Raw genomic sequence first — 26,979 nt, 5'->3', positions numbered from 1 at the left:
ACCAAAAAAAAAAAAAAAAAAAAAAAAAAAAAAAACACAAAAAAACAACCAGTTAATCTTGCTTCAATATTAAGTAAAATGTGTACATCATTTGAGGTTTAAAAACTAAAAAAAAGTTAAAAGATAAGGTGTACTCAAAGAAATCTAGTTTCTCTCCTTGCCTCATCCACCCTGTACCTACCCTCCCCAGTAGGTAAACTTTTTTGCTTTCGTTTTCTTTAGTGTTGGTTTATTTCTTATACCTTTAAAACACAAGCACTCTCTGTCTCTGTCCGTCCACCTATTCTCACCTCCCCGCCGCCGCCCCCAGACCAGACAGTGATGTACTTTGCACCATTTTCTCTGCCTTTCTGCTTTCCCCTTAAACAGTATTCTAGAGAGAGCCGTGTATAGCAGGACAAATGGAGATTCGCCATCCCTTTTACAGTTGTATATAACTGTGCTGCATATGCACCATAGCTTATTCAGTCAGCTGTCTGTTGATGAGCATTTGGGTTACTGTTTGAAAATAGCTTTTTTTGGGCAAGGTGAACACTGACCTTTGTAAATGGGGGAATTGACAGGAATATAGGATCTTATTGCCCAGAGGTTTGCTGTTAGTGTTGAGACCACTGACTCTAGTTCCTGTTTGTTTTGCAGAAAATTCCACGTTTCTTGAGAAGGGAAGGGGGACCTCCCATTCATTTTGTGTATTCTAGTTAGCATCTAGCACAGCCCGAGGCTGTAGTGACTGACTGGAGGGCCGGGTGCTTCTAGAGACCTTCCTTCCACACAGAGTACAGAGTCCCCTTAGAGTCTTCATTCGAGACGGTGTGTAAGTGAGTTTCTGATTCCCAGGATTAGGCAGCGACAAGGTACGGGCGGTGAGCATGTGACGGTCAGGGCTGGCCTTCTGTTGGCCTCGAGCAGGGACCCAGTGGGCACCCTCTTACCAGAGTTCTGTTGGTCCGTAGCAGACTTAATAGATAGTAGCCATAATTTCTTTTCACAGACTGCACTTTCTCAGAGCTTTGCTTTGGAAAAGTTTGCTTTTCATGGTTAGTGGGTTGCTGTTCCTCAGGGGGAGTGAAGAACCATTTTCAGTGGTATTCGGAACCGGAAATTCAGATGGGGACCATGCAGAGAACGATACGGTTGGTTCATTGAAATTTACATTATACTTAGCAAAGTAAGAATGCCTTTCTTACAAAAGAAGTTTCTTCTCAATATTGTAAATCACTATACTTCAGTTAAAAAAAAAAGAAAGAAAAAAGAAGTTTCTTCTACTTGGATAAGAGGTGAGTTTTTATCAATTCATTTAAAGAAAAAGGGGTGACTCTGAAACTGGCTGCTTCTGTGGTCATTCTGGGCCACACTGCTCAAGAGACCAAGTCCCCTGAAGTTACCTTTCATAAGAGGGAAATGAGTATCACTGGGTTTGTTAGGAAAAGTGTCACACAGACATATATAGCTATTACATAGACCTTTTCCAGCCTCCTTCTGATAGTAAAATAAACCTCAGTTCGTTTAGCATCTGCGTTTCTATAGGGGTGTTCATCAGGCATTTCCATTTTTAACTTCCTGATACCTGATAGTAGGTTTTTTTTTTTTTTTTTTTTTCTTGCGTTATGCGGGCCTCTCACTGTTGTGGCCTCTCCCATTTGCGGAGCACAGGCTCCGGACGCGCAGGCTCAGCGGCCATGGCTCACGGGCCCAGCCGCTCCGCGGCATGTGGGATCTTCCCGATACGGGGCACGAACCCGCGTCTCCTGCCTCGGCAGGCGGACTCTCAAGCACTGCGCCACCAGGGAAGCCCGATAGTAGGTATTTTTAATTAACTTTGTTTGGAATATAAAAGAAGAATCCGTTCATTCAGTGACTATTTATTGAATACCTCCTGTGTGCCAGCCTGAGAGGGTATAAGATGTCAGTGAGTGAACAGAGATGCCTGCCTCTGGGGGCTTCCGTTCTAGTGGGGAGACAGACAAACAGAAAGAATGTGTGACGTGTATCGTTTACTAGAAGGTGATAGGTGCCTCACAGAAGTAAAATGTAGTGGGGTGGGGAGGAATGGCAGAGAGGATGCCGTTTTTATAAGAATTGAGAATAGTGTCATTATGAACAAAAACTTCATGTTTTTTGCCTTGTTTTTCGACTAACCGAGCATTTGGATAGGCAGATAATCCTTAATGGGCTGTTGGTTTTTGGTTCCAGACACGTAGAGGTCCAGAAGCTGTGAAGCTCTCATACGCAGATATCCTGTGATGTTGGTAGGTGCAGGAAATGGATTTCCTGCCCTTTTCTTTTCATCATAGGAACTGAGGCGCTGAGTTTCCCGTCTATAAAATGAGACTGACATCTGTCCCTCCCGCCTCACCGTGAGGCTGGGGGTTGACATCAGACACATAGAAGTGTGTGTCTAGTAGATGAAGCTTTTATGAGCTGCAGCATAATTGGTTTTATTAGTTCAGGAACCGAAACTATGAATTTGTGGCTTTTCTGCTTCATAACTGGGTCAGTGTTTTCATTTCAACTTCTGTGACATTGGCAACCAAGTTAAATCTTGGGGAATATAATATAAACAAACATCTGCGGGGTTCATTTTTAAGCTCCTTAAGGATCAGAGACTATATTCTTCTGGACTAATACTAATGGTTCTAAGATTTTTTTTTTTAAACCTCACTGGGAGGGGGCCTCATATGGATGATTGGCACCTGCCTGTCACTGACTGTGACACACCACAGATTGGAAGATGCATCCCCATGCAGGGAGGTTTGCAAGTGAAAAGAAATTATTAAATTATTTAATGGAGAATAGGCCATCTTTACTTCACAAGTGACTTTTTCTTAAAATTGTTGTGGTGCGTGGGCTTCTCATTGCAGTGGCTTCTCTTGTTGCGGAACGTGGGCTCTAGGCATGCGAGCTTCAGTAGTTGTGGCTTGCAGGGTCTAGAGTGCAGGCTCAGTAGTTGTGGCTTGCAGGCTTCAGTAGTTGTGGCTCGTGGGCTCTAGAGTGCAGGCTCAGTAGTTGTGGTGCACAGGCTTAGTTGCTCCATGGCATGTGGGATCTTCCAGGACCAGGGGTCAAACCCGTGTCCCCTGCATTGGCAGGCGATTCTTAACCACTGTGCCACCAGGGAAGTCCCTCATAAGTGATTTTTGATGAAGTTCTAAAATTATTGTGGTGAGTTTTCTGAAACTCTTCTGGGAATGGGAAAAAGACAAAATGATTTTTTGCCCCTCTGTCTTAAAATTCAAGTTCAGGTTTAGGTAAGCTTTTTTTAGGACCTGTTTGGTGGACGAGCTTGCCGGCAGTTCCCTGGGGGCTCCTCACCAGCACCACCAGCTCGGGGGCATCTCTCATTGACAGTGGAGCAGCCACAGAGGCAGCCAGCACTTCAGCACACACCTGCAGCTTGTCGTCACTCATGGAGTGAACAGAATGACCATGTGCACACCTGTTGACTCCCCCACGACTGTCTTAGGTGGGCGGCTTTTGGATTCTACTTTACACAGCCATGCTGGAGCCCACCTTGCTCGCGTTGTGAGATACGATGACCCCAGAAGGAGGACAGTCGAGCAGGGGTCATGGGCATTTAGTCTCCCTAATGAGCCACACGTTATGTTGCATTTAAGATGTTCAGAATGGTGGTCCAGAAAAATGTGAGATGCTGTACTTTTTACCAAAAGTGAGGTGAATGTTTTAATACAAATATCATACTATATTTTTTAAAACTCACATTTCTGTAATATGTTGATGTATATTTTTTTAATCTTTGAGTATACTTGCTTTACAATGGTGTGTTAGTTTCGGCTTTATAACAGAGTGAATCAGCTATACATATACATATATCCCCATATCTCCTCCCTCTTGCATCTCCTTCCCACCCTCCCTATCCCACCCCTCGAGGTGGTCACAAAGCTCTGAGCTGATCTCCCTGTGCTATGTGGCTGCTTCCCACTAGCTATTTTACCCTTGGTAGTGTATATATGTCCATGCCCCTCTCTCACTTCGTCCCAGCTTACCCTTCCCCCTCCCTGTGTCCTCAAGTCCATTCTGTACATCTGCGTCTTTATTCCTGTCCTGCCCCTGGGTTCCTCAGAACCACTTTTTTTTTTTTTTTAGATTTCATATATATGTGTTAGCATACGGTATTTATTTTTCTCTTTCTCACTTACTTCGCTCTGTATGACAGACTCTAGGTCCATCCACCTCACTACAAATAACTCAGTTTCGTTTCTTTTTATGGCTGAGTAATGTTCCATTGTATATACATGCCACATCTTCTTTATCCATTCATCTGTCGATGGACACTTAGGTTTCTTCCATGTCCCGGCTACTGTAAATAGAGCTGCATTGAACACTGTGGTACATGACTCTTTTTGAAGTATGGTTTTCTCAGGATATATGCCCAGCAGTGAGATTGCTGTGTCATATGGTAGTTCTGTTTTTAGTTTTTTAAGGAACCTCCATACTGTTCTCCATAGTGGCTGTATCAATTTACATTCCCACCAACAGTGTAAGAGGGTTCCCTTTTCTCCACACCCTCTCCACAATTCATTGTTTCTAGATTTTTGATGACGGCCATTCTGACTGGTGTGAGGTGATACCTCATTGTACTTTTGATTTGCATTTCTCTAATGATTAGTGTTGTTGAGCATCCTTTCATGGCAATCTGTATATCTTCTTTAGAAAAATGTCTCTTTAGGTCTTCTGCCCATTTTTGGATTGAGTTGTTTGTTTTTTTTGATATTGAGCTGCACGTGCTGCTTGTAAATTTTGGAGATTAATCCTTTGTCAGTTGCTTCATTTGCAAATATTTTCTCCCATTCTGAGGGTTGTCTTTTGGTCTTGTTTATGGTTTCCTTTGCTGTGCAAAAGCTTTGAAGTTTCATTAGGTCCCATTTGTTTATTTTTGGTTTTATTTCCATTTCTCTAGGAGGTGGGTCAAGAAGGATCTTGCTGTGATTTATGTCATAGAGTGTTCTGCCTATGTTTTCCTCTAAGAGTTTGATAGTGTCTGGCCTTACCTTTAGGTCTTTAATCCAGTTTGAGTGTATTTTTGCGTATGGTGTTAGTGAGTGTTCTAGTTTCATTTTTTTACATGTAGCTGTCCAGTTTTCCCAGCACCACTTATTGAAGAGGCTGTCTTTTCTCCATTGTATATTCTTGCCTCCTTTATCAAAGATAAGCTGACCATATGTGCGTTGGTTTATCTCTGGGCTTTTTATCCTGTTCCATTGATCTATATTTCTGTTGTTGTACCATACTGTCTTGATGACTGTAGCTTTGTAGTATAGTTTAAAGCACGGGAGCCTGATTCCTCCAGGTCCGTTTTTCTTTCTCAAGATGGCTTTGGCTATTTGGGGTCTTTTGTGTTTCCATACAAATTGTGAAATTTTTTGTTCTAGTTCTGTGAAAAGTGCCATTGGTAGTTTGATAGGGATTGCACTGAATCTGTAGATTGCTTTGCTTAGTATAGTCATTTTCGCAATGTTGTTTCATCTAATCCAAGAACATGGTATATCTCTCCATCTGTTGGTATCATCTTTAATTTCTTTCATCAGTGTCTTATAGTTTTCTGTATGCAGGGCTTTTGTCTCCTTAGGTAGGTTTGTTCTTATGTATTTTTTTCTTTTTGTTGCAATGGTAAATGGGAGTATTTCCTTAATTTCTCTTTCTGATTTTTCTTCATTAGTGTATAGGAATGCAAGAGATTGCTGTGCATTTTTTTGTATCCTGCTACTTTACCAGATTCATTGATTAGCTCTAGTAGTTTTCTGGTAGCATCTTTAGGATTCTCTATGTGTAGTGTCATGTCATCTGCAAACGGTGACAGTTTTACTTCTTTGGCGATTTGGATTCCTCTTATTTCTTTTTCTTCTCTGATTGCTGTGGCTAAAACTTCCAAAGCTGTGTTGAATAAGAGTGGTGAGAGTGAACAACCTTGTCTTGTTCTTGATCTCAGAGGAAATGGTTTCAGTTTTTCACCATTGAGAACAATGTTGGCTGTGGGTTTGTCATATATGGCCTTTAGTATGTTGAGGTAAGTTCCCTGTATGCCTACTTTCTGGAGGGTTTTTATCATAAATCGGTGTTGAATTTTATCGAAAGCTTTTTCTGCATCTATTGAGATGATCATATGGTGTTTCTCCTTCAGTTTGTTAATATGGTTTATCACATTGATTTGCGTATATTGAAGAATCCTTGCATTCCTGGGATAAAACCCACCTGATCATGGTGTATGATCCTTTTGATGTGCTGTTGGATTCTGTTTGCTAGTATTTTTTTGAGGATTTTTACATCTGTGTTCATCAGTGATATTGGCCTGTAGTTTTCTTTCTTTGTGATATCTTTGTCTGGTGTTGGTATCAGGGTCATGGTGGCCTCATAGAATGAGTTTGCGAGTGTTTCTTCCTCTGCTGTATTTTGGAAGAGTTTGAGAAGGATAGGTGTTCGCTCTTCTCTAAATGTTTGATAGAATTCGCCTGTGAAGCCATCTGGTCCTGGGCTTTTGTTTGTTGGAAGATTTTTAGTCACAGTCTCAATTTCAGTGCCTTTGAATGGTCTGTTTTTATTTTCTGTTTTCTTCCTGGTTCAGTCTCTGAAGGTTGTGATTTTCTTAGAATTTGTCCATTTCTTCCAGGTTGTTCATTTTATTGGCATGGAGTTGCTTGAAGTAATCTCTCCTGATCCTTTGTATTTCTGCAGTGTCAGCTGTTGCTTCCCCTTTTCCATTTCTACATCTGTTGATGTGAGTCTCCTCCCTTTTTTCCTTCATGAGACTGGTTAGTGGTTTCTCAATTTTATGTATCTTCTCAAAGAACCAGCTTTTAGATTTATTGATCTTTGCTACTGTTTCCTTCATTTCTTTTTCATTTATTTCTGATCTGATCTTTATGATTTCTTCCCTTCTGGTAACTTTGGGTTTTGTTTTTTCTTCTTTCTCTAATTGCTTTAGGTGTAAGCTTAGGTTGTTTATTTGAGATGTTTCTTGTTCTTGAGGTAGGATTGTATTGCTATAAACTTTCCTCTTAGAACTGCTTTTGCTGCATCCCATAGGTTTTGGGTCATTGTATTTTCATTGTCATTTGTTTCTAGGTATTTTTTGATTTCCTCTTTGATTTCTTCAGTGATCTCTTGGTTATTTAGTAGTGTATTGTTTAGCCTCCATGTGTTCGTATTTTTTACAGATTTTTTCCCTGTAATTGATATCTAGTCTCATAGCGTTGTGGTTGGAAAAGATAGTTGATACGATTTCAGTTTTCTTAAATTTACCAACGCTTGATTTGTGACCCAAGATATGATCTCTCCTGGAGGATGTTCCATGAGCACTTGAGAAGAAAGTGTATTCTGTTGTTTTTGGATGGAATGTCCTATAAATATTAATTAAGTCTATCATGTTTAATGTATCACTTAAAGCTTGTGTTTCCTTATATATTTTCATTTTGGATGATCTGTCCATTGGTGAAAGTGGGTGTTAAAGTTCCGTACTATGATTGTGTTTCTGTCAGTTTCCCCTTTTATGGCTGTTAACATTTGCCTTAGTATTGAGGTGCTCCTATGTTGGGTGCATAAATATTTACAATTATATCTTCTTCTTGGATTGATCCCTTGATCATTATGTAGTGTTCTTCCTTGTCTCTTGTAATAGTCTTTATTTTAAAATCTATTTTTTCTGGGCTTCCCTGGTGGCGCAGTGGTTGAGAGTCCGCCTGCCGATGCAGGGGATGCGGGTTCGTGCCCCGGTCCGGGGGGATCCCACACGCGGCGGAGTGGCTGGGCCCGTTAGCCATGGCCGCTGAGCCTGTGCGTCCGGAGCCTGTGCTCCGCAACGGGAGAGGCCACAGCAGTGAGAGGCCCGCATACCGCAAAAAAACAAACAAACAAACAAAATCTATTTTTTCTGATATGGGGATTGCCACTCTAGCTTTCTTTTGATTTCCATTTTCATGGAATATCTTTTCCCATCCCCTCACTTTCAGTCTGTATGTGTCCCAAGGTCTGAATTGCCCCTCTTGTAGACAGCATATATACGTGTCTTGTTTTTGTATCCATTCAGCCAGTCTGTGTGTTTTGCTTGGAGCATTTAATCCACTTACAATTAAGGTAATTATCGATATGTATGTTCCCATTACCATTTTCTTAATTGTTTTGGGTTTGTTATTGTAGGTCTTTTCTTTCTCTTGTGTTTCCCGCCTAGAGAAGTTTCTTTAGCATTTGTTGTAAAGCTGGTTTGGTGGTGCTGAATTCTCTTAGCTTTTGCTTGTCTGAAAAGCTTTTGACTTCTCCATCAAATCTGAATGAGGTCCTTGCTGGGTAGAGTAATCTTGGTTGTAGGTTTTTCTCTTTCATCACTTTATCCTGCCACTCCCTTCTGGCCTACAGAGTTTCTGCTGAAAAATCAGCTGATAACCTTATGGGGATTCCTTTGTATGTTATTTTTTGTTTTTCCCTTGCTGCTTTTAATAATTTTTTCTTTGTATTTAATTTTTGTTAGTTTGATTAATATGTGTCTTGCGGTGTTTTTCCTAGGGTTTATCCTGTTTGGGATTCTCTGTGCTTCCTGGACTTGGGTAACTATTTCCTTTCCCATATTAGGGAAGTTTTCAACTACAATCTCTTCAGATACTTTCTCAGACCCTTTCTTTTTCTCTTCTTCTTCTGGGACCCCTTTAATTCAAATGTTGGTGCATTTAGTGTTTTTGCATAGGTCTCTGAGACTGTCTTCAGTTCTTCTCATTCTTTTTTCTATATTCTGCTCTGTGGTAGTTATTTCCACTATTTTATCTTCCAGGTCACTTATCCGTTATTCTGCCTCAGTTATTCTGCTATTGATTCCTTCTAGAGAATTTTAAATTTCTTTTATTTTGTTGTTCATCATTGTTTGTTTGCTCTTTAGTTCTTCTAGGTCCTTGTTAAACGTTTCCTGTATTTTCTCCATTCTGTTTCCAAGATTTGCATCCTCTTTACTCTTATTACTCTGGAGTCTTTTTCATGTAGACCGCCTGTGTCCTCTTCATTCATTTGGTCTGTTGGGTTTTTACCTTGCTGCTTCATCTGCTGTGTATTTATCTGTCTTCTCATGTTGCTTAACTTACAGTGTTTGGGGTCTGGTTTTAGCAGGCTGCATGTTCGTAGTTCCTGTTGTTTTTGGTGTCTGCCCGCAGTGGCTGAGGTTGGTTCAGTGGGCTGTGTAGGCTTCCTGGTGGAGGGGACTAGTGCCTGTGTTCTGGTGGATGAGGCTAGATCTTGTCTTTCTGGTGAGCAGGACCATGTCCGTTGGTGTGTTTTGGAGTTTCTGTGACCTTATTCTGATTTTAGGCAGCCTCTCTGCTAATGGGTGGATTTGTGTTCCTGTCTTGCTATTTGTTTGGCATAGGGTGTCCAGCACTGTAGCTTGCTGGTTGTTGAGTGGAGCTGGGTCTTGGCATTGAGATGGAGATCTCTGGGAGAGCTTTTGCCATTTGATATTATGTGGAGCTGGGAGGTCTCTGGTGGACCAATGTCCTGAACTTGGGTGTCCCACCTCAGAGACTCAGGCTTGACACCTGGCTGGAGCACCGAGACCCTGCAGCTCAGAAGAAAAGGGAGAAAGAAAGAAAGGAAGGAAGGAAGGAAACAAGGAAGCAAGGAAGCAGGGAGGGAGGGAAGGAAGGAAAAAACTAAAATAAAATAGAATAAAGTTTTTAAGATTAAAATTTTTTTAAAATTATTAAAAATAGAAAAAGTAAAAAGAAAAAAAAATGGACACACAGAACCCTTGACAAATGGTAAAAGCAAAGCTATGCAGATAGAATCACACCAAGAAGCATACACATACACACTCACAAAAAGCGAAAAAGGAAAAGAAGGTATATATCTTTTGGGAAGTCTGAGGTCTTCTGCCAGCATTCAGTAGGTGTTCTGTAGGAGCTGTTCCACATGGAGATGCATTTCTGATGTATTTGTGTGGAGGATGGTGATCTCCATGTCTTACTACTCCGCCATCCTGAAGGTCTCTCTTATATTTTTGATCAAGGAGATTGATTCTGTTTTGAAAGGAATGAAAGAAGTTGGGAAATAAAAAATACTGCAGTTGTTACTGGTCCTATCTCAGGGACAAGAGCCAATGATTTTTCCCTAAAATTACTGTCTGGTAGTTTAGAAGATGACATCATAATGTCATTCTACCATTTACAACAATACTGCTTCTCACTTTTTTGTTTTTTCAGTGTTTAAGTTTTTTACTCTCCACACGTAATACAATTCTTCGGCTAAAACAGAAGTAATGAGACAAAGTGGTTCTGAAAAGTACAATAGAAAAATATTGTCCACTGGTTTATTTTTCCAAATGAGTAATAGGCTATTTACAAATAAGTAGGTGTCCAATGATGTATATTAAAATGGCAGATCTATTACTGTTTGAAATCTAAATTAAAAAAATTTACTGCTTTGCGCTTTTAATAGTACCTTTCATTCCTTCTGATATTTTTGTTATTTAGAGAGAAGTAAAGCCATTACTTTGAAAAATTATGCAAGTTCTTATCAGGGCGAAGGACCCAGTTGTGACATGTTGGCATGGTCACTTTGTCTTTATATAAGCTCTTTGAGTCTCAGTATCTTTCATGATAAAGCCGGGCGTGAGGAAATCTCCTAACAGGATGATTGTGATGATCAGATTAGAATGTGTGTGTCAAGCACTTGATGCCATACCTAGCATGTGTCAGCTGTGATGTTCTGTTGTTCCTATTTAATACCTGGGTTATTGGATTTATAAATAATTTAACATCTTCCTGGGCTTCGTAACTTAACAGTACATGTGGGTCAGTTTAAGTGTTCAGAATCAGCATTTAGTTTCATTACTGTTTAGAGGAATTGTTAATCATTCTAGGGCATGGTAAAGACCCATGTTGGTAAAAATGTGTTTTTAAAATGCCAACATCTTCTGCTGAATATGTTTTTGGTATTCTAAAAGTAAAGAATTTGGTTTTCTGTTGTTTGTTTGCTTGCTTGCTTGCTTTTTCATTTGCCTCTGCTGACAAGGTAAATAATTAAGATGAGAAAATAATTGTTTCATGTTGTGGCTTGAATTTTGAGATCTTATTGCTGTACTTCTAGAAAGAGATGACCAGAACTGTAAAACTACATGAAGCATACACTTGGGAAAACAAAATTTTCTTTCTCTGTGTTCTTTTCTGAAAACCCTAATAGAAGTAATAAAATAAATATAGTAGTTTCACCAGAAATGTTCAGTGATACCCAGCAGACTTCCTTAGGATTGTATACCTGTTCATGAGAAGCGTTTCTGCCTTCCTGTCAAAGGCAGGAAGTTCTTAAGCTAATTTAATTCTATTTGAAAATTCTTGTGTGCCAATCTCTCCCTCTCTCTCTCTCTTTTTCTTTTGTGTGTGTGTGGCTTTGTGTGAGAGAGTGGGGAAGCTTGACCACAGGGGTCAGGTACTGCCCTTGAGAGGGGAAGGCGCCCTGGATCCCAGATTATATAAAGTAGCCATCAGTGCAGAGTTTGAAGAACATTCCTTTCTTTTCCCTTTCATGAGTTAAAGCCCAATTTGGTTGTTAGCAAAGAGAGAGCTGAGAGTGACGGGGAGGGAAGGAGAGGGGACAGTGTGGAGGAGAGAGAGAGAGGGAGACAGAGAAAGGGAGAGAAAGAGGGCGTGAGGAGGTGGGTTTTTTTTTTTATATTTATTTATTTGGTTGCTCCAGGTCATAGTTGCAGCACTTGGGCTCCTTAGTTGTGGCCGGCGGGCTCCTTAGTTGTGGCCGGCAAGCTCCTTACTTGTGGCATGAATGTGGGATTTAGTTCCCTGACCAGGGATCAAACCTGGGCCCCTTGCATTGGGAGCGCAGAGTCTTATCCACTGTGCCACCAGGGAAGTCCCCGGAGGTGGGAGTTTAATACGTGGAAGCACGCATACATGAAACCTTTTTTTCTCTCCAAACATGAAACTGAATAAAGGAGGGAATGAACACTGGAAGAAAGAGCCAGGGCCTTCTGTGATACCTTCCATGGGGTGTGCAAAACTCAGACTTCGTCGCCGGCATCCTGGGAGGGATGGCATTGCCTCCTGTCTCAGGGGAGCCAGGGGCGCCGGCCTTTCATGGGGTCCTGCCGGGCCAGGAGGGCTGGGGGCACAGCTTCGCGAGAGTGGGTGGGCGGGCTGCGATGCTGGGCGCCCAGTGGCCCATAGAGTCCTGTTTCCTCTTGTTTCTGTCTGAGCCTCTTCCACATGTTTGTTTCCAGGTGGCAGAGATAAGCGCGGGGGTCCCATCCTAACCTTCCCGGCCCGCAGCAATCATGACAGGATACGGCACGAGGATCTCCGGAGGCTCATTTCCTACCTGGCCTGTATCCCCAGGTGAGTCCCGCGTGGTTGTGGCTAGTCCCCGTTCCAGAGGGGCAGCGCTGCACACACTCCCCAGAAAACAGCCCAGAGGAGCCTGGATTCTAAGCAAAGTGCTGTCAAGTGAAAACCATGGTCTTTCTCCTTATTTTCCTTTTATGACCCTCCTCGGTGCGGGGCTGAGAAGGGCAGCGTTCTGAGTGAGCAGCCTTGTGTGGTGGCGGTGGGGGGTGGCTTGGCCACCGGGCCGGGACCTTAGGTTGTGGTGCCCAAGGCGGAGCTAAAGCAGAGATGATCCCGATAACGGAGACCCGGCGGGCCGGAGGCTCACCAGTGGAGTGTGGTTTCCGAGAGAAACTTTCTGGCTCTGTGCTGCGCTTCAGTTCTTGGGAAGTATTCAGTTGATTTGTAGCGTGAACTTTGCAGGGCATTCAGAATCCCTACCAGCTAATGTGCCGGGACATGGTGTTTGGGAGCTCTCATCCAATCTGCGACCCGCTAGTGACAGCCAGGGGGATTTTCGGCGTAGACGCCGAGCAACACGAGGAATAGGCAAGGCTTTATTTTCTGGAGAGCCCTGACGTGAGGAGCGGTTAACAGCAGTGGGCCAGTGTGTAGACTTGCGGAGTCTAGCATCTTCGCTTCTGCTCTAGAAACATATTACTGAGGTTTTACCTACAGAGCAAGCTGACAGCTGGGAGAGGAAACCCTCCCCCACCTCCCACATTAACATCTTCATTTAATGGTTAAGATTAATTTTTGGAAAACAAAGTACTGCTCTGATATGGTCCAGGCATACAGCCAGGCCTGGCATAAGAGGTGGCTGTGTGCCGGGGGTCGGAGCGGGACCCCCAGAAGGCGGTGTGCTAAAGCAGGATGGCTGATGTGCGCCTCGGAAAGAGGGATTTCCGAGGAGACTAAATGGGCGCCTGAAAAAGGACACTTGGTCATGATATAGACTAACGAGTAGCCGTAAGGAACGCGTTACGCTGGGAAATCATAAAAGATGGTCAACAGCAGCGTAGTGGATTCTAAAGTTTGAGGTGAGTGTAGCAGGTCGCCCACGGAGCAGGGCTGGTGACTCTCCCCCGACCTCTTTGGGTTGGCACCAGCCAGGGAAACAGCACTGTCCTCTGGCAGCCCATCCTCACTGCAGCTGAGGAAGGTCAGCTTTGGTGTCGATGGTCTGAGCTTCAGAGGGAATTCTTGGGTTTTTCCTGTAGGGTATCCTTTGTGGGAAAGCTATTACATCAAATCATCAGCAACATATTAATGGGCCCCTGCTTAAATATGTGGAAAAGTTTTCCCTTTCCTCTTACTCTGATATTTTCTTGGCCTGTTGAACTGTTGAAATCACAGAGTTGGAAAGAGTTTTAGAAGTTATTTACTACTCACTGTCACTTATAAATAACAACATAGTTTACAGCCACTAGTTACTGAGCTCTTACTGTGTGCCATGTGCTGTGCTAATGATGAAAAAGAAACAGATACAGACGATGATGTGAAAAAACAAACCCCTGACATCCAAAATGATGCTTGGTGTATAGTTTAATGAAACACAAGCTGAATTTCACCCAGGTGATCTTTTAGAAAACATTTACATCGTTGGAATTCTGTATATAACTTTGGCAACTTGCTTTCTGGTTTTGAAATCCACATTGATTATAAATATAAAAAAATTACTTTTCCTCTCGTTGATATCATAAAAATATCGATCCAGGTATATTTTGAATCATCTGGATGACCCACTTAAAAAAAAAAAACAACACACAAAACTTTGTCCTGGGAATCGTGAGTGTAAACAAAACTAGAGAGAAGCAAACACCCATGGGCCCATCATCCAGCTCCAACGATTATTGGATTCTGCCAATCTTCTCTACTTTCCCAAGAAAATATAGCAAATCCCAAATATTCTCTCATTTCTCTCATAAGTTCTTCAGTGTGTAGAGTGACCCTCCAAACACCGAGCACAGTCAGTTCGTTTCATTGCCTGGATTTGCTTTTGTATTTACAGTTTGAAGTGACAGGCAATGCCAGTTTCTTGTTCTTGGTAAATGAGCAAATGAGGGAGAGGGGATTAATTTGTATGTAAATGATGCGTTTGCCAAGTGATGGTGGAGGAAGGTTTCCCAGTGGTCCAAATAGGAGTGGCCACAAAGAGTCCTCTCCGGGTCCACCGCAGGTCCTACAGCGACTGACGGAGAGCCTCAGTGCTGCCTCCAGGGAGCCTGCAAAGGTGGGAGCGCTCTGTTTTTAGCCAAACAGTGGGATCAGTGATCATGTCGGGAGATTAACGGTGTGTGAATTTTTTTGGGACGTGTGGCTTGGCTTGTTCTTTATTTGAGTCTCTAATTTGTTGTTACAGTTTCAGAGTGAAATACACAGTCCCGGGCAGTGGGAGGGGCAGGGGGAGGATGTCCCGTGGGCCTCCTTTCTCTGCCTACCACTGTCGATGTTTTCTGCGATGTGATGGTAGCCTCTGGCTGCCCCCCTCAGCCAGACAGTTACAGGGCTACACATTCCCGGATTTGGAGAAGTGTGCCATCCGGGAAAGCTTGGGGGTCAGAGTCAAACGGACTGACCTGCTTACTTAATTTTATGGGTTTTCTGATCTACGAGATGTGATAGTAATCTGTACTTCTCGGATCACTGTATTAAGTAAGATGATTTGTGTACATGCCCAGCACAGTGTCTGACCTCATGGTAGCTCTCTCAGAAGTATATAGTACAGTAATGTCCATCTTTCATATTTGCTCTTCGACTTCCCGTCAGTTGTTTTTCTTTTTGCCATGTGTTCTAGAACCAGATCATCTTGTCTGTTTTTTTTTTTCTGCGTGGCCTCCTGTCTTTGCCTCTTAAAATGTGGCCCCCAGAGTTAAAACATAATGTGATCTGAGAGTGGCGAGCAGTTTTGAGTACTATTGTTTGGGCCACCTTCCCTCCCCTCTCCCTTCCTTAAAAAACAAACAAACAAACAATTAGAATAATAGATTGGTTTTCATATGATTAATTTGCAAGGGAACTTTTCCTTAAATGTGTAGGAGAAAAGTCACAGCGGAACTTCCTCGTGGTGTAATGGGGACTCCGGCACAGAAATGATAATCACATTAGTCTTGGTGCATCTCTAGGTGTTTATTGCTCTTTTGAATTATACTCATTATGTTCTAGAACATTTTGGCTTCTTTAGAATGATTTATAGCAACTAAGTGGATAAAGCACTCTGACTCTCTTTTGTCACCAATGAAATCATGTGAAACTTTTGAGTTCATTCATCCATGAACATTCATATTAAAAGGTACCTTCATCATCTAGGAACCGAAGAAAGGAGAGTTTCTCTTTTTTAGAGACCTGAATTGAAAAAGGACCTTAGTTTCATCTACATTTTTAAAAATCTCACAGCTAAAATGAGGCTCTTGGGTAAAACTGCTGAAATACCTGGTTAACAAGTCACACTTTGCAGTGAGCAGTGCCTTGAAGGAAGGGCATGGCACGGAGCCCTTCTGCAGCAGCTGTGCTTGTTCATTAGACGCTCAGAAATAGAGCTGTGGCTTTGGTAATGTTTGCAAGTCGCCGCGTTCTTAATAGTGCGTGGCTTTTAACTTGATAAAGACAGATGGGTGCGAAGGATGCGCACTCCCAGCCCAGTTGGTGTGCTGCTTGCTTTACTTGGAAGTCACCGGTGGGAACAGTTGGATGGTGGAGGCAGGTGACTGGTTAATCCTTCTGTAAGCGGTGTAAGCTCAGGGCACCTTTTGCTTGTGTCTCTCTCCAGCTTGTTCCTCTTGTTAAGCCTGTAGTTATTCAGGATTCCTTCTAAGCCCCGTCAAGTGGAGGGGCTTTGTAGTTTTATGTACACACTGTGTAGAGCTATGTGAGGAGAAAGACTGCCAGAGAATTTACCTTGATAGGGGAAGACCGACGCTTAAAGTGCAGACACCAAACAGCAGCTCATACAACAGCAGAACCTGTTGCCTGACAGCCTCCTGTCTTTGGTGTATGGCAGCAGAACATGAGTCTGGAGCAGAAGGTTCCAGCTGGGCAGCAGACATCCGACGTCCTGCTCAGGCAGGTCTAGCCCCAAGGCGCTGTGGAGCCCAGAAGTTTCTACTGAATGGACTCTCGCAGGATGGCAAGCTCCTTTAGAACCCGAGGAAGTTCAGAATGCTTAATTTCAGTGACGTGGGGGATTTTAGGAAACATTTCTGGGAGTGCCCAGCTACCTCTAAGGATTTGTGAAGGTGACCCGAGACACTCCCAGGATCGTGGCCCAGGACCTACTTGAGACAGGAGGAGTGATAGCATGAGGAGTGTTGAGTCCAGTGTTAACTGTTTTTCAGTTCATCTTCATACAGGAGTTAATCCGATCACTCCTCGCAGCTTTCCACACTGGAGTGATAAGCCGGTTTGTTGGATCAGTCTGTTTTCTCCTTAGGGCTTTCAGGACTGTGTTCCTAGGACTGCGGGCCGCCATCTACTCAGGTTCTGTCCCCACGGACTTTTTTGGAGTGTTTTTGGGAGTATGCCTCTTACACTGATGAAGTTGTCATAGGAACTTGCAGTGTCCGTTACTCTACTGGTATGAATCAAAAGATAAGGAAAAGAATGACGTGTGAGGGAGTGGGGAGGGCAGGGAGGCAGGGGACGGGAGAAGGTAGGAGAGGAAGCTCATGCGAGAGAGTGTGAAATTGGTTTTTACTTCGACTTAAATTTAGGTGAGACTATGGATTTTTTTTTTTCCTGTCTATAATGGTCTCACTTTATTTTTAGAATTTTTTTTTTTTTGCGGTACGCAGGCCTCTCACTGTTGTGGCCTCTCCCGTTGTGGAGCACAGGCTCTGGACACGCAGGCTCGGCGGCCATGGCTCACAGGCCCAGCAGCTCCGTGGCACGTGGGATCTTCCCGGACCGGGGCACGAACCCGTGTCCCCTGCATCGGCAGGCGGACTCTCAACCACTGCGTCACCAGGGAAGCCCTATTTTTAGAAATGTTTTATTAAAAAATTTTTGAAGTGTAGTCAGTCGCTTTACAATATTGTTAGTTTCAGGTGTACAGCAAAATTATTCAGTTATGTATAGTTTTTTCAGATTACTTTCCATTGTTGATTATTACAAGATATTGAATGTAGTTTCTTGTGCTAGTAAATCTTTGTTGCTGATCTGTTTTATGTACAGTAGTTTGTATCTGCTAATCCCAAACTCCTAATTTATCCCTCCCCCCAACCCCCTTCCCTTTGGTAATCATAAATTTGTTTTCTATGTTTGTGAGTCTGTTTCTGTTTGGTATATAGATTCATTTGTATTATTTTTAGATTCCACATATAAGTGATATCATATGATGTTTGTCTTTATCTGACTTACTTAGTAGGATGATCTCTAGGTCCGTCAGTGTTGCTGCAAATGGCAATATTCCTTCGTTTTTATGGCTGAGTAATATTCCATTGTGTGTATGTACCACATCTTCTTAACCCAGTTTGTCTGTTGATGGTCACTCAGGTTGTTTCCGTGTCTTGGCTATTGTTAAGTGTGCTGTTATGAACACTGGGGGAGATGTATATTTTTTAATTAAGGTTTTCATTTTTCACTGGATATATGCCCAGGAGTGGGATTGCTGGGTCGTATGGTAGTTCTACTTTTAGTTTTTAGAGGAACCTCCATACTGTTCTCCATAGAGGCTGCACCAGTTTACATTCCCACCAACAGTGTAGGAGGGTTCCCTTTTCTCCACACCCTCTCAGGCATTTATTATTTGTAGACTTTTTGATGATGGCCATTCTGACCGGCGTGAGGTGATACCTCATTGTAGTTTTGATTTGCATTTCTCTAATGATTAGTGATGTTGAGCATCTTTTCATCTGCCTGTTGCCAGCTGTATGTCTTCTTTGGAGAGATGTCTATTTAGGTCCTCTGTCCTTTTTTTTTAGATTCAGTTGTTTGTTTTTTTGATAGTGAGTGGTATGAGCTGTTTGTATATTTTGGATATTAACCCCTGTCAGTCACATCATTTGCAAATATTTTCTCCCATTCTGTAGGTTGTCTTTTCGGTTGCTTGATGGTTTTCTTTGCTGTGCAAAAGCTTTTAAGTTGGATTAGGTCCCATTGGTTTAGGGTTTTTAAAAATTTTTTTTATTGGAGTATAGTTACTTTACAATGTCGTGTTAGTTTCTGCTGTACAGCAGAGTGAATCAGCCATACGTATAATATACATATATCTCCTCCCTCCCAGATTTCCTTCCCATTTAGGTCACCACAGAGCACTGAGTTCCCTGTGCTATACAGTAGATCCTCACTAGTTACCTGTTTTATACATAGTAGTGTATATATGTCAATCCCAATCTCCCAGTTCATCCCACCACCGTTTTGCTTTTCTTTTGCCTTGGGAGATTGATCTAAGAAAATATTGTTACAATTTATGTCAGAGAATGTTTTGCCTGTGTTCTCTTCTAGGAGTTTTATGGTGTCATGTTTTACGTTTAAGTCTTTAAACCATTTTGAGTTTATTTTTGTATGTAGTGTGAAGGGAGACTATGGATTTTTAACCCAAGTTCATGAACACGCTGACTTTTGTTTTTTTCTTTACTGCAGATGTGCTTTCTATATATTTCCCGTGTACTCAGAGGTTGAGATTTAATAAAGTTAATAATTTTTATTTCTTCATCAAGGACATTCTTAAGAGACACTGGCTCTTTTGTTTTAACAGCTAGAACGTGGAGAGGAAGAATACGTGACTCCTAGCACTACCTTGACTCGTGCTAAGAGCCAGCGGTGTCCACCGTGGCCTGTGCACCATTGGTGCAACCAGCTGAAAAAGACAAGTCTCAGTATTACTAGATTTTACCCCACAGACCCCGCCAGAAGTGTGCCAAGGATCCCCGGGGGCGGGTGAACCACGCCTAAGAACTTCTGAGGTAGCTCAGGGGCCTGGGCCAAGTTAAAGGGAATAAACTGGGACATTCAAAAGCTCCTGCTATCACCAGCACGCCAGTGCAGGTGGTTTCAGCTCCTGTGACCCCGGAGTCCCGCGTGACTGCTGTTCACTGCTCTGCGTGTGCTGCTGGGGTTCTGTCCCTGCTGTTTAGTGGCCCTAACAGTTACTAGACAGCATGTGTGATCAGTTAATGCACAAAAGACCAGAGAGATGGGCAAGACGGTCATTACACTTCTCCTAAAGAGAAGGCAAGATGCAAAACCGTGGACACAAAAGAAAGAGTTTGAAGGTTTTTGAGGTTGAACCCTGTGCGTGAATAGTCAGTCTACTCTGTTAAGGTACCAGGGAGGGTGAGGACCACGGGTGAGACCTAAGCTCTTTCTGTAATGATCTCTCGTCCGCCAGCTCCCTGGGCACAAGTGCTGGCCAGCCAGGCGGTGGGTGGAGGGAGGTGCCCCGCAGGCAGCAGGATGACAGAAGCAGAATCGGCCTTGCCCAGCAGGACTCTGGCCAGAAAACGTGGCGGGAATTGTGTGGTTTCAACATGTCTTTTCTTCCTCTGTAGTGAAGAAGTCTGCAAGCGAGGATTCACGGTGATCGTGGACATGCGTGGGTCCAAGTGGGACTCCATCAAGCCTCTGTTGAAGATATTACAAGAGTCCTTCCCCTGCTGCATTCACGTTGCACTGATAATCAAGCCAGACAACTTTTGGCAGAAACAGAGGACTAATTTTGGCAGTTCTAAATTTGAATTTGAGGTAACTTCCCTGTGCAGCCAGACCAACTAAACCAGTAGGTGTGGTTTATTGAAAGCTTTTCCGTCATCATTTTAGGTTGGTTATAGATTTTAAAAAACCACGTATTCAACAAGAACTGCATATCTGACGTACGTATGACATGCAGAATTGGTTATTGTGTAAAATAACACAATTAGGCTTGTTTCTCGCCTCATCCCAGTGGGTGTTTTGCCCATGGAGAGTTTAGGTTCCAGGCCTCTTGTTTCTCGGTAATGGGGCTACTGGGGTGTAGGGCGTGTGTCTTAGAAAGAGAAGCCTGTTTCCTTTTACTTCACGGGATAAAATAGCTTTACTGTTCAGTGCAAGTGGCTTTATGTGGCTTCAGAGTCATCATCGTTACCTCAGCCTTGGAAATAAGGGACTGTTAGGGAGAAATGCCCAAGTTTACATTTCCTGAGGAAAATGTGTGGGAGAGACTGACTTTTCATCGTGTCCTGGAGAGGACGGTGTGCCATGTATTTCACACATCAGGTCTCTCGTTTATGAAAAGGGAGAGAGGTTCCTTGAAAACCTGTGTGGGTCTCTGGATTCAGTTAGCACACAAGGTCGTTGTCTTTCAGATAGTGTGTAAAACAGACCTCAACCCGCTGGCTTACTCTCCTTTCCCCTGGAAACTGCTCTTCTTAAGCTACCAGGGTTCTGACAAGGCTTTGATGCAATTGGTTTCATCAGATGATTATGGGGGGAAAGTATTCTGGCCAGCTGGAAACTTGATTCATGCCATATTCTGTAATAAAATTTAAGTATTTTCTAACCATAAATTATAATAATTTTCAGTTGAATAGATCGCTTCCTCTAGCCACTTTGCCCAAACATTAGGTTTCAGTGAATGTATTCACGCATTTCAAGGTTAACAATAATAGTATTAAACATACCACACAATATTAATTCTTAAGCTTTATGTTACATGTTACACACACTTTTCAATGTCTTTTCATGGGTACATTACTTGCATTTTAAAATTTCTCAGTCCATGGTATTGATTTTCAAACTGAAATCTGAATTTAGTTTTAATTTGAATTTGAAACTGCACCCAAGAGGTTTAGCTGAAAGGTGAAACCAGTAAGCCTTTATCTTCACACACAAGAAGAAGTGATTTTGGAGGACAGTTTGTTGGATATTATATTCTCTTGATGCAGAATGTAAAGTGTGTTGTATTTAATGATACACGTTTTAAGCAGATACAACGATGTGTGGTGGTATAACGTATGCAGGTTTTTGCTTGTCTAGTTGTGATCTTTCCCTCTGGGCCTTTAAAAGTTTCCTGCACTGGCTTTTCTATTGAACTTGTCTGTACATTATCACAAGCTTCTGTCTGTGAAGTGATTGTCTCCATGGACATTATTAAACTCTGGGCAGACGAGACAGGGATGAACCGACAGTCACGCTTCAGGGAAAAGTGCTGGCCGAGGAGCTGCCCCTCTTTCTCGCTCTGCTGCCTTTTGCCATTTCTTATGTCAAACAGCGCAGAGATACAGTTCTAGGTTCCTCTAAGGCTGGAGGTGACAGAGGTGGGGCTAAACGAGCCTTTCTCGGTTTTATATCTTTCGGTTCTAGGCCACACATCTTTTCCCTTTCCCTCTGTCTTCGTATTTACTCCCCCACCCCGCCTCCCCCCGAGTTATGTTTTCCTTGAGGCATAATATACTAATATTAACTCTGCGTCATCTTCTGATAGGATGAGATGAAGATTTCTTTCTCAGGTTGTAATTGACTAAAACTTTGTTAGATTGGAATGTAGTCGATGATGTATTGAATACAACACTTGTACTGCTCAGAATCGCTGCTGGTTATTGCAGTGAACGAAGCATTCCCTCTCTCTCCAACTTTGTGAGAAGAGCTTCTGCCAGCTTTCTTGCTAACCCTTGTGTATTTTCTACATTTAAAGAAAAGCCATTCATATTCTAATGTGCCTAAGATAGTGGGTTAATTTCCGCATTCTTGGAGAGCAATCTAATATCTTTAGCTGTCCTGAAATTCATATGATTCTATAATTTGGGGTATTGCAACTGACATATATGTGTTGCTCTAATGGATTTGTCGTTCACTGACTGTACTAATGCCTCTTTCATTTACATTTGTTTTTATGGGGCCAGAACAAGGTATGTTACGTTTTCTATAAATGGATTACTTAAGTTTGAAAATCTGTGATTGAGCATTGCAAACTGCATTATGATAAGACCGTATAAGATTGGTTCATCTTCTCATACATGATTTTTTTTCCCCTTAAGACAAATATGGTCTCTTTAGAAGGCCTTACCAAAGTAGTTGACCCTTCTCAGCTAACGCCTGAATTTGACGGCTGCCTGGAATACAACCATGAAGAATGGATTGAAATCCGAGTTGCTTTTGAAGACTACATTAGCAATGCCACCCACATGCTGTCTCGGCTGGAGGAGCTTCAGGACATCCTAGCTAAGAAGGAGTTGCCTCAGGATTTGGAGGGGGCTCGGAATATGATCGAGGAGCATTCCCAGCTGAAGAAGAAGGTGATTAAGGCCCCTATAGAGGACTTGGATTTAGAGGGACAGAAGCTCCTGCAGAGGATTCAGAGCAGTGACAGCTTTCCCAGAAAGAACTCGGGGTCGGGCAACGCAGACCTGCAGAGCCTCTTACCCAAGGTGTCCGCCATGCTGGACAGGCTGCACTCAACGCGGCAGCACCTGCATCAGATGTGGCACGTGAGGAAGCTGAAGCTGGACCAGTGCTTTCAGCTGAGGCTGTTTGAACAGGATGCTGAGAAGGTAAAAGATGGGGGAGGGACGCTAAAATGCGCCACGGAGGGGGGCTTCCTGGATCCTTGGGTCTCAGCATTCGAGGCTGGTTTGGTCAGGAGAAAGGGCAGAATGAAAGGGCTGGGGAAGGGTAAGCTCCCACGCACGGCGTCGGTGGGAGACCAGCAGTGTCGGTTCAGAGATCTCCCCTCAGTCTGCTTTCCACTGCTACTCGCTGTGCAACGCAGAGCTCGTCTCGAAACTTAGAGTTGCTAATTACTAATAGTTTGGTTTAGAATGCCTGTAAGATAGACGAGAATATTTTCAATTAAAAGAGTGAAAACTTTGTAGGATATATTATTGAAAGTAATAGCTGTTGATGTGAGTATTTTTCTAATAACTGCTGTTCTACTCATAAAAGCCAGTGAGAAAACACCCTTCACATCTACTATTGAGTACGTTTTTACAGTAAAAGGCGAGTAATGAATTAAAAATAATAGCTTCTGGGAGATAGAGGCAATAATTACTTATGGTTTCATGTTTCCTTATTGTGCTCTAGTCAGACCAACTGGCCAAAGTGAGCTCTTGTCTGTCTCAGCAACGTGAAAGCAGGACACTTATTTAGAGGAATACGTTGCAAGCCGTGAACATGAGTGGATTGATCCCTCTTAATTTGAGCTCACTGAATTGTTTTTCATGGACAGGAAAATTTTTTGAAAAGTTAGAAAACATTAAAAATCTTTGCTATAAAAGGACCTTTTGAAAGGTGACAATCCACCACTATTTTCCAGTAATATTACTTGGTAAGCTTTTAACCTCTCTTTATGATTAAAGTACAGCTGACCCTTGAACAACACGGGGGTGGGGTTGCTGACTCTTACTGCAGTTGAAAATCCAGACTGCTCTCTCTGCCTCCAAGACAAAGGAATTGATAAATGACTCACCCAAGGACAGCAAGCTGAAATAGTTTGGTTAGAATCAGGACTCCAACTCTAGTTCTTTTGATTCCACATATTGTGATCTCTAGTTGAACACAACTCTTCCCCACACTTAGTTAATTTAAAGATGTGTAAAATGAAAATATGGGTACTCATTTGTTGAAAAATATCTGCATATGAGTAGACCTGTGCAGTTCAGACCCGTGTTGTTTAAGGTTCAACTGTAGTGCCTTGTCAAAGACACTAGAAAATCTTCCTTTCAATTACTAGACAAACAGGTGACTGTCCCTGGAAGTCACATTCACATCACAGAAGCAGTGCTAATTGATAATCATTTCTTTTTCCTTAAACGTTTTCCTGGGAACGATGAAATTAACATCCTTTTCCAGGTAGCATCTGTATAGAATCTTAAGAGAGACGTGATTGTTAAAGTTTTCCCCATTTCTTTTTATTTTTACGGTAAATTTTATCGTTTGCATTTGCACAGGGATTTTTTTTTTTTTTTTTATTCTTGCACTAAAGAGCATAATCTTTTAGTCATTGGAATTGCTGTCAGTAATCTGTGGTCAAAGCAAAGCCCACCCAGAAACCTGTAAGTTTGTAACTTCACCTAACGGGTCTTTTTTTTTTTTGCAGAGCAGTGTGCCTAATTATGTAGTTCAGTATAGCAGAGAGACTGCATTGAGAGTCAGAAGATTAGAGTTTTAATTAGCCTGGGGGATTTGAATACCTCTCTTTACTTATCTGCTCCTTAGTCCCTCATCTGTCAGAGGAACACACTAGATAGGATTTTCTTGTAGCTCCTGCAAGTTCAGAGCTGCTGATTGGTCAGAAGTCGAGAATCTTCTGGGCCCTGGCGCCTGAGAGGCTGTCAGAGGAAAGACGTCGCTCTTGGTTCGGTCCGTGCTGGGAGCCGCGCCAGTCATTTCTTTTTCTGGAGTGATTCCAGGTTGTCTTTCTTCATTCCGGTAGATGTTTGACTGGATCACGCACAACAAGGGCCTGTTTCTGAACAGCTACACTGAGATTGGGACCAGCCATCCTCATGCAATGGAGCTTCAGACACAGCACAACCACTTTGCCATGAACTGCATGGTAAGATCCTGTGGGAACAGAGGTATACTGCCTGTGAAAGTATAAAACGGGAGGTATTTACACAGATCATTCCCAGCACACTGTAGGGAGCCCATGTAGGGGCTTCTGACAGCTCAGCGGCAGCAGCTGACCTCCAGGGGCGGGAACTTCTCTGTGGGAGCAGTGTCTACATAGCTCGTTTTAAGTTTTAAGCAAACAAAAGCGAAGACAAGCAAACAGACAAACCAGTGAAGCTCGAACCAATTACTTGGCCAGTGCCACGTGCACGGTTTTGAGTCTGGCTCCTGCGCTGTACGTCCTGGGAGCCCGCAGGGCCCAGAAGAGCTTTTCAGAGGCCGAGTGAGCCTCCGGTACCAGCCCAGTGTCAGTTTGCTGGCCGCCTGCTCTTCACGCTGAAGGAATAAGCCAGCCTGCTGCTCACCTGAAGGGCATCCTTCAGCTCTCCTCAAATGTGAGCGCTCCTCCCAAGATGAACGCAGGGAGTCGGGTCTGGACACCAGCCGTGCCTGGAATCCTTTGGCTTCCTTTGATGCCCTGGGCCTCTTGTGATTGGACAGCTGCGAGACTACAGTGCAAACAAACACCCCAAAAGAACCCAACAGTGAATTTTAAATAACGGTCTTATTACATTTTTTGGAGTTAATATAACGGCAATAGAGCTGTATGTTGTTCTGTAGGGTATATGGTTACTTCTCTAGAGAGTTATTCTAGAAATTTTCACCTTAGAGACAGAGTTTCGTTGTGGACTTTGAGCCAGAATTATGACAGTTCACCCTCTTAGCCTTGTAACGTGCGTTAAAGAGCATTGAAACGATATGCAGACGGGGTCTGCGTTTAAATTAGTTCGGTAAGATGCCATTTAATTAAAATTCAGTCCACAAAGTGCTCCACTTTAGGTAGTTTCAAAGGTAAGATACAGCGATAAAATGTTTGTAATAGACACTGTCCCAGAAGTTTGATACTGTTCTTGAGTTTGAGGCAAGAGAATTTGGGGGTTAAATGATTGAGCCTGGGGAGAGGTGAGGAGAGCACAAATGTGGGCCTTTGGGGGAAGCGTCTTAGAAGAATTTCTTCCTAAAAAAATTCCTATCAATTTTTCAAAATATTCTGAAACTTCTACTAATGGTGAAAGGCACGTTCAGCCGACCATATCACATACTTTAAAAACTAGAAATGTTAAAATATATTTTGTAAAAACTAGAAATGACCCGAAGGGGTCCTCTCCCTCCCCCAGCATTACTATGGCACATTTAGGAATCAGCAGAAGAGGAAGCATGTGTGGAAGACAGGCGGGGTGTGTTATGAATGTAGAGGTTTTTAATTCCGACTGTTGTTTACCGCGTGACCTTGGGCAGTCTGTTTAATCTCTTTGAGCCTCGGTTTCCTAATCTCTAAAGTGGGGATAATCTCTGCCTAACACGGGTGTTACATTATTTTACTTACTCTGTATGTGTAAGACACTAAGCAGAGTGCTGAACACAGAGTAAGTACTTGATAAATGGTAGTTATTATCAGTGATGTTATCATCTAATTAAAAATACTGTTACTATTTTTAGTATATTATAGTAAGAAACTCTTAAAAGTATGGGTGACTTTTTTTAGGTTTAAGTATATTTTCTGTTTTTCTATGATACACTTTTATCACTTCTCTAAGTAAAAATTTTAATTCAAAAAGGATGTGGTAACCCTGTGCACTCTGTGGTGACAGCTCCTGGGAGCGCTTTCCAAGCCTACCAGCCCCTGGTTCCGAACACCTCCCTGAGTCCTCAGTATCTGTCTAGGACATTTATTTATGCAGAACCGGGGCCTGTTAACCTTCAGCCCTTTCTTGTGCTATCTACAGTATTTTAAACATTTTTTGACAAAGAAAATGAAAGTGCTAGATATCAGTAAGCAAAGTTGATAATCTTTTTTTTTTTTTTTTTTTTTTTTGTTTCTATTGTTTTTATTTCTAACCCTTCCATTTGATTCTTTCTTATGGTTTTCATTTCTCTGATAAAATTCTTGATCTGTTCATACATATTGTCCATCTTTTCCACTAGGCCTTTAATCCACTAATCATAGTTATTTTAAGTTCCCTATTTGATAGTTCTGCTATCTGTATCATCTCTCAGTCTGGGTCTTTTGATTGCTTTGTCTTTTTTTTTTTTTTTTTTTTTTTTTTGGGATGGGGGCCCCCCCCCTGGT

General features: G+C 42.5%; 1 protein-coding gene across 1 annotated transcript in view; it reads left to right on the top strand.

The window, feature by feature from the left end:
• Nucleotides 1-26,979, top strand: part of TRIO (trio Rho guanine nucleotide exchange factor) — a 245,526-nt gene that overhangs the window by 5,838 nt on the left and 212,709 nt on the right. Inside the window, exons 3-6 of the mRNA XM_007451615.1 lie at nucleotides 12,224-12,338; nucleotides 19,814-20,006; nucleotides 22,277-22,789; nucleotides 24,670-24,792. Of these exons, the coding sequence (XP_007451677.1) occupies nucleotides 12,224-12,338; nucleotides 19,814-20,006; nucleotides 22,277-22,789; nucleotides 24,670-24,792 (944 nt within the window). The remainder of the gene's footprint in view (nucleotides 1-12,223; nucleotides 12,339-19,813; nucleotides 20,007-22,276; nucleotides 22,790-24,669; nucleotides 24,793-26,979) is intronic.

This window comes from Lipotes vexillifer, unplaced genomic scaffold (assembly GCF_000442215.2).
Source record: "Lipotes vexillifer unplaced genomic scaffold, Lipotes_vexillifer_v1.1 scaffold590, whole genome shotgun sequence".
NCBI lineage: Eukaryota > Metazoa > Chordata > Mammalia > Artiodactyla > Lipotidae > Lipotes > Lipotes vexillifer.
Note: the sequence above shows the minus strand (reverse complement) of the source record. Positions and strands in the feature narration are given on the sequence as shown.